General features: G+C 43.5%; 1 protein-coding gene across 1 annotated transcript in view; it reads left to right on the plus strand.

Annotated features, from left to right (window-relative positions):
• Positions 1-6,571, plus strand: part of sema3ga (sema domain, immunoglobulin domain (Ig), short basic domain, secreted, (semaphorin) 3Ga) — a 31,544-nt gene extending 24,973 nt beyond the window's left edge. Inside the window, exons 10-18 of the mRNA XM_062541787.1 lie at positions 261-330; positions 681-825; positions 1,132-1,354; positions 1,764-1,852; positions 2,280-2,321; positions 2,630-2,787; positions 3,246-3,313; positions 5,678-5,805; positions 6,116-6,571. Coding sequence (XP_062397771.1) covers positions 261-330; positions 681-825; positions 1,132-1,354; positions 1,764-1,852; positions 2,280-2,321; positions 2,630-2,787; positions 3,246-3,313; positions 5,678-5,805; positions 6,116-6,556 — 1,364 coding nt within the window. The 3' untranslated portion in view covers positions 6,557-6,571. The remainder of the gene's footprint in view (positions 1-260; positions 331-680; positions 826-1,131; positions 1,355-1,763; positions 1,853-2,279; positions 2,322-2,629; positions 2,788-3,245; positions 3,314-5,677; positions 5,806-6,115) is intronic.
• Positions 6,572-7,692: the final 1,121 nt, after the last annotated feature.

Raw genomic sequence — 7,692 nt, forward strand, 5'->3', positions numbered from 1 at the left:
GCTTTTCAAAGATTTGTAGGGTGCCAGTCTTACTTAAAAGTACAAAAGGCTTCTCTGTAAACCCTTTTGTTTCACATCCCTTTGTGTGTGTGTATGTGAGTTTGTGTGTGTGTGTGTGTGTGTGTGTGTGTGTGTGTGTGTGTGTGTGTGTGTGTGTGTGTGTGTGTGTGTGTGTGTGTGTGTGTGTGCTGTGTGTGTGTTAGTGTGACGCGTGTTAAATACCCAAATGTGTAAATGTAAATGCTGTGTTCTCCTCTCAGGGGACGTTTTTATCCAGCCCACTCAGGACGAGCGAAACCCAGTGGTGTATGCCGTCTTCTCCACGGCAGGGTAGGGGCGAGAAAAACACTTCCTCTTTCTCTCTTCTTCCTCTCCTTCTTCACTCATCTTCTGTTCTTTCTCACTGCTCTGGTAGCGTCTGTCACTGTAGTTGGCTAAGCCCTTTATCCACTGAGAGAGTCTGTGGGCACTTTCATGTTATATTAATGATACAGTATTAAAAGAGTGTAGGCGTGCAAAAGAGAGTGAGAGAAAGTAACATTCCTTTCTTCTCCGCTCCTCTCCTCTCTCCTCTCATCTTCTCTCCCCTCTTCCTCCGGCCCTCTTGTCATCTCTCATCTCTCCTCTCCTCCTCTTTCCTCCTCTCCTTGTCTCTCCTCTCCTCTCCGTTCTCCTCCCAGCTCGGTGTTCAAAGGCTCGGCGGTCTGCGTCTACTCCATGTCTGACATACGAAACGTCTTTAATGGACCCTTCGCCCACAAGCACGGCCACAACTACCAGTGGACAGCCTACACGGGCAAGATCCCTTACCCTCGGCCTGGCACAGTGAGTACCCCCCCCCCCCCCCCCCCCCCATTTCTGCCCCTCGCCCCCCCAATTCCTCCCACCCCTGGGCCCCCTGTTGTTTAAGCGCCTGGAGCAGTGGGTTTTAATAGTTAATAAGGTGCTCACTTTTTATGTTTAACACTCGCACGCTATTTTCAGACCCCTGTTCATTCTCTCTGCGGTCTCCTCCACTTAGAAAGAGTGAAAACCCACTGCTGTACATTGTTAACTTCTCACTTTCTTCTTTCCCTTTTCTCTCTCTCTCTCTCTCTCTCTCTCTCTCTCTCTCTCTGTCTCTCTCTCCAGTGTCCTGGGGGAACCTTCACTCCCGGCCTGCGCTCCACTAAGGAGTTCTCGGACGAGGCGGTGAACTTCATCCGCAGCCACCCCCTCATGTACCACCCGGTGTACCCCATCCACAAGCGCCCCCTGGTGGTCAGGACCGGAGTGGACTACCGCTTCACCACCATCGCCGTGGACCAGGTGGACGCAGTGGATGGCAGATACGAGGTGCTGTTCCTGGGGACAGGTGAGCAGTGTGTGTGTGTGCGTGCGTGTGTGTGTGTGTGTGTGTGTGTGTTTTAAATGAACGCAATTGAAGGAGGAGAAAAGAGAGCAATATGAGAGCAGTGTGTTGAAGCTTAAAAGCAGTTAGTTGACAATAATTCAATTTCAGGCAGAAAGTTTGCTGTCTTCGCCAGGCTATAAAATAGCTAAAACACATAAGACTAGAGCTCTGTTGTCAAACCTCACTAGTACCTCTCTACACACAATCCTTCTTGGATAAGCACTCTTCCCTCCTTTGCACGCAACTCCAATTTAACAACAACACATTGCATTTATAGTCTAGGTGCCCTATATAGTTCATTATAGGGCATCACTTCTACCACCACCATTGTAAGCCCTGATGAGTGTGTGTCTCCTGGCCCTGTGTGTAGACCAAGGGACAGTGCAGAAGGTCATTGTGCTGCCCAAAGACCCCAGCACCATGGAAGAGCTCACTCTGGAGGAAGTGGAAGTCTTCAGGGTAATATTTCCATCAACAACATTACATATAATAATAATAATAATAATAATAATAATAATACTCACCCCATAGACTTGTATGACTCAACCTCAGTGTCCATGAGCCATTATAAACACATTCATAAATGGCTGTATAGGTATTCATGACCATTCAAAATTGATCATGGCTGTACTCATGAACCACTGCAGTGTTGTAAAATAAGATCTAACAGTCTGAAGTATCATAATGCATTATAAAGCATATTGTAAACTTACAAAACTAGATTCATGTCAGATATTATACGGCTTTATGAATGTTTTATAACCCTTGCTGAATTTGCTATATGGATACAGGGTTCATAGAAGTATTTGCATAATACATATTCTTTAAAACCAAAAGCAAAATGCCACAATTGATGCAGAACTGCTACTACTATGTGCCCTCACAGACACCTGCTCCTGTCAAAACTATGAAGATCTCAGCCAAAAGGGTAAGTGTAATAGTGTCAGAGGTACATGGTATTAGGTGGCAAAGTAATGTTAACACACTCTCATCATGTGTCATACTCACATGGTATGATTATAGTTATGGCATCTAGCAGACACGTTTGTCCGAAGTGACTTAGATTCTAAGTCTTAGAGTATGAACATTACAATGAAAAGGAACATTTTAAACATTACAATAGTAAAAATGAACAGTTGGTAAGCCTACATTAAGCAAAACAGCAATGATAATAACATTAATATCATATGATAATATATAATAGTAACATTGACCTTTCCTGTGTCCCTCGTGCAGCAACAGTTGTATGTGTCGTCGGACGCTGGCCTTACCCAGGTGTCTTTGCACCGCTGTGGGGTTTATGGGAAGGCGTGCTCCGACTGCTGTCTGGCCCGCGACCCCTACTGTGCCTGGGACGGAGAAAACTGCGCCCCCTTCACACAGGCCACCAAAAGGTCAGCAGAGGTCAAAGGGCAATACTGGGGTTATGACTACTAAGGCTCGAGATCAAAATATGATAAATTCTATGGCCTTTAAGCAAAATAAATACTGTTGTCAGTCAGATTTGGTTTTGGGTTACAATTATGTTTTTGATAAAAGTTAATAAGGTGTAATTATAATAATGTAAGAAATACTAGAGAAATACTAAGAATCAATGTTTTGTCAATAGTTTTTTATTTTTGATCTAGTCTGTTGATTTTCTGCAGCATTAGCCATGTAGTTGAGATAACTAGGGAAATTGCCCATTTTAAGTTTCAGATGAAACCAGTAGATGATAGGACTTTTATTTAAGCTGGGTATTTTTTCACTTTTGCATTTTATAAGTGGTGATGAGAGGATGAAATGGAAAAAGTCATGTTTCTCCTCTTTCTCTCTCTCTCTCTCTCTCTCTCCCTCTCTCTCTGTCCTGCAGGCGGAGTAGGAGGCAGGACATCAGGCACGGGGATCCACTGCGTCAGTGCCGAGGCTTCAACGCTAAAGGTGAGAAAAAGTCTATTTCTGTCTTTCCGTACTTTACTTCCTCATTTCTCTCAATAATCTCACTTTCATTCCAAATTTATCATCTTTGAATCTCACTTCTCTTTAATTTAAGAGGCACTTTGAATAGGCAACATCACTTCATCACACACTCAAAAAAATGATCATTGGTCCTAATACACTTTAGATACTAATTTTAAGTAAAATGTAACTGAAATGCATTAAGTCAAGAGTTTATTCGAGCAAAACACATAAACACAATGTGAATGTTTTCAATGTAAACTGAATGTAAACAAATCAGGTATACCTTACTTGATTATATCCTTTAAGGCAGTTATGTGTGTGACACTCCAGCAAACTAGGTGGCGGTATGCACTGACTTGCCAGATAGCAAAGTTTAGTTGAATCAACATTTAAATATGGTTTGAAATATTGAAACTACGTTGAAGCCTGACGTTGAAGTGATATTGAAAGTGTCTCCTCTGTTTTACGTTGAATCAACGTTGGATTTTCAACTATACTGACACAGGTGATTGTGTGAAGTGCTGTCCCAAATACCTATCTGAGCCCATGTGGCAAAATACACGCACTCACTTAGCACCTGAAATCAATTAAGTCTGAGTTTAGTCATCAGGGCTCACATTGGCTGAATCTCAGTACAGCAGTTAGGGATTATGGGTAAGTGTTAGTTTCTTGTTTATAATGTTTTTTTTCTTCTAATAACTCTTTATTGCGTATTTTTGGGATATGTACAGTATGCCATAGAACAACTGACTGAACAGTCAACAAAAAATTACTGTGTAAGGGATTTGTCAAGATTACCACTATAGAGAAGACCATGATTAAAATACATTAACATTTTAGAGAAGCCATATGTTTCTTCTTGGGTGTAATGCGAAATTGATTAGTTCTCAATTAGCATTCATCTGCACCCTTGGCAGTGTCACAAAGTTGGGCACTCAATGCTTACTCGCATTGGCCACGTTTCCCAGATTCGTTAAGAAGCTCTTAAGTGCTAAGAACTTCTTATGAGCGTTTTAAGAATGCTCCTAAGAAGTTCTTAGCACTTAGGAGCTTCTTAACGAATTTGGGAAACCCGGCCATTATGTGTCTGCAGAGGTGCTGTTGGAAAATCTAGATATCACATATTAGAGGGAAAGGGTTTCTAATATAGTGTTATTGGGGAGGGAATTTTCTGGGCCCCCCTTCCACCAGTGCTAGCTCTGCCCATATTGAAGCTGTAGCAATTGGACTAATTAAACTAAAAATTACTTTATATTCCCAACTTCATGGCTTGGGTTTGTATGTTTGTTCCTAGGAGGCAGGAACGATGCAACGGGCCTTAACCCTTCCCAAGTTGCACATCTACAGCACTGCAATACTAAAATTTAAGTATGCAGGCTGCAAAGGGTTAATTTCCATGCACTTTATTAAGCTGTTGTGGATGGTCATCTACTTAACGGTTTGTGGCACCAATAAACAATTACTCGAAAATATGATAACAGTATAGCCTTTAGTGTCACTGCCACCTAGTTGTATTTTATTTCAAGATTATATTTCAATATGCAGTATGCGTGTATGAGTGTATGCAATCTCTTTAAGAATATGTTGACTGGGGCTGTTGCATTCTGGGAGCAAGCTTTACATGCAAGCACATAGGGGTTATGTAAAACTTCACCTTAACATAAGGTGTCCATTTAACTGCAATTTATTTGATTCATTCACATTAAGCCAACCTGATAAAAATACATACTATTGAACTCTACCTTTTACATTCAACTTATGCAATATAATTACGTGGAAAATTGTTATGTAATTAAATCACATAAAGTCAACATTTTAGGCTTGATTCTTTTTTTGAGTGCATGTCACCCTTTGGGCACTTTTTATGCCAACATACATTTTACTGTTGTCATTATAATGGAGGAGTTACACCGCTCTCACGATAAAGAAGGTGCTAGACAAACAAAACCTTCAAATCTTCTAAATACACTTCAATCCTTTATGCAAGTTTTAATGGCCTAGCTTTCCGTCAAACGATCATCCTCAGGGCATCACAGTTGTCTCAATGAGGCTCTGTAGCATGAATAAAAGCAAATCTTGCATTTCTCTTCCTGTTTTGGTATATATCAACCCAAAATGCTGACTGTATGATGTCTGGCTGTATGCTCAGTGTCAACCATATCTGTATATGTATGACATATTTTGTGTCAAATATCAGTGTCGACTGTATCTCGTATTTTGTGGCAACTATCAGTGTCGACTATATCTTGTATTTTGTGGCTGTACTATCAGTGTCGACTATATCTCGTGTTTTGTGTACGTTCAGTGTTGACTGCATCTTGTGTGATGTGGCTGTGTTGTCAGTGGAGAAGCGTCTGAAGGAGATTGTGCAGTTTGGAGTGGAGGGCAGCAGCACCTTCCTGGAGTGCCAGCCCCGTTCCCCCCAGGCCTCCATCAAATGGCTCTTTCAGACCGACGGCAAGAGGAAAGCGGTAAGCAGCAGGACAGCTCACACATTCGGCTCTTTAGATTAATGACGAACCAGTTAACCAGTTGCCAATTAATCATCCTTAAGCATCCTTATGCAAAAATAACTGGTCCTAAAATACTTGCTATTTCTATTTTATATGTATGTTAATGTATGCACTGTGTCTACAATTTAATTGCATTGGGCATGTTCTAAATTTGTCTTACCTGTAATTCACCTCCTCCTCTTCCTCCTCCTCCTCCTCCTTCTCCTCTTCCTCCTCATCCTTCTCCTCTTCCTCCTCCTTCTCCTCCTCCCCTTGCTCGTGGTTGCAGTTGAGCCGAGACCGTGAGGTGCTGAAGACTCCGCACGGCATCCTGCTGAAGTCCCTGTCGCAGGCCGACGCCGGGCTCTACCACTGCCTGGCCACCGAGAACAACTTCAAGCACACCATCGCCCGCGTCTCCCTGCGCATCCTCGACCGCCAGATCGCCGTGGCGCTCACCTCGCCCGACGACGACGACGACGGGGAGGGCCACGTCAACGACGAGCGCAAGGCGCGACCACAACACAGGGACCCCTCGTCCCAGGGGAAGTCCGCCGCGGCCCAGCCGTGGCCCAGCGACCCCCTGCCCTCACAGCCGGAGGTCAGGCTCATCCACCAGTACTGCCAGTCTTACTGGGAGCAGCTGGGAGCCCAGCAGCAGCAGCAGCAGCAGAAGAACAAGCTGAAGAGCCGCAGACACACAGAGAACCAGGCGTCCAGCGGAGGATGAGGAGGATGAGGAGGAAGAGGAGGAGGAGGAGGAGGAGGAGGAGGAGGAGGAGGAGGAGGGCTGTCTCATCACTCGCTCACTTTTTTACGTCCCGTCTGTTCAGTTGTTCGTTCCTGAGTCCCGTCTAAGGCTGCTGGGTTGCGGATGTCGAAAAATCTCTCTCCTCTCCCCGTCATCCTTTCATCCCCGGCTGAACATTTTCTCCATTCGTCTGTCCACCAGTCATCCTTTTCTCTCTCCCTCTTCTCTGGACTGTATCTGAATGACTGTTGTTCCTGCCTGTCTGCTGAGGAGACTGTTGCTTAGGGTGACTGTTGCTGAGGTGAACTGGATAAACTGTATCAGCTGGATAAACTGTCCCATGCAGACAGATGGCGTTTTGAAGGTGTTGGACAGTCATGCCTCATCAGTGTGGGAAAGTGCTCTGCCAGTACTGTGGAAACTCATTAGTAAGATTTTACACTGAGGTTTCACTTGTTAAACATTATTTAATCCCATAGATAACATGTCCAAGTTCATATGAACTGTCCAATCTACAGTATATGCAATATTAAATGCTACATGAGTTGTCGTCAAGAAACCACTAATGTCAGCCTCCACATCCAATAGGTAATATCAGTTGTGGTGATTAATGTAAATTGCTAAATGTACTTAGTCTTAATGAAAGAAACCTCACTGTAAAACTGCAATTGGCTGAAGAGAACAGATTGTGGAAATCCTACCTGCTTCAATAGACTCACCAATGCTTACAAATATGTTCTGTCACTGGAGTGATATGGGTGGCGGGTCTTCTCAGTGTTCTCAAATTATTCTACAGTATTCAATCCCAATAAGAGAAAGTCACAAACTTCAGCCCAGTGAGAGAACGAGAGATCTATCAGACATGTAGTGCTCGTGCTCGGGGTTGCCAGATAGGCCTGAGGTGCCCGGGGTTGCCAAATAGGTCTGAGGTTCACATTGATGGGAAAACTAGACTATCATTTCTCTCTGTCAGTGGGTATCACTGACAATTACTGGAATTATTGCACCTTATTTTTTAACTGTGTTTAATTACCATGTTTCCCCTAATACCATTTAATCCCCCCCTAATATCATCAAACGCAAGATATATAGGATATGTAAGAAAGAGGATACTC

The sequence above is a fragment of the Sardina pilchardus genome, chromosome 7, assembly GCF_963854185.1.
Source record: "Sardina pilchardus chromosome 7, fSarPil1.1, whole genome shotgun sequence".
Taxonomy (NCBI): Eukaryota; Metazoa; Chordata; class Actinopteri; order Clupeiformes; family Clupeidae; genus Sardina; species Sardina pilchardus.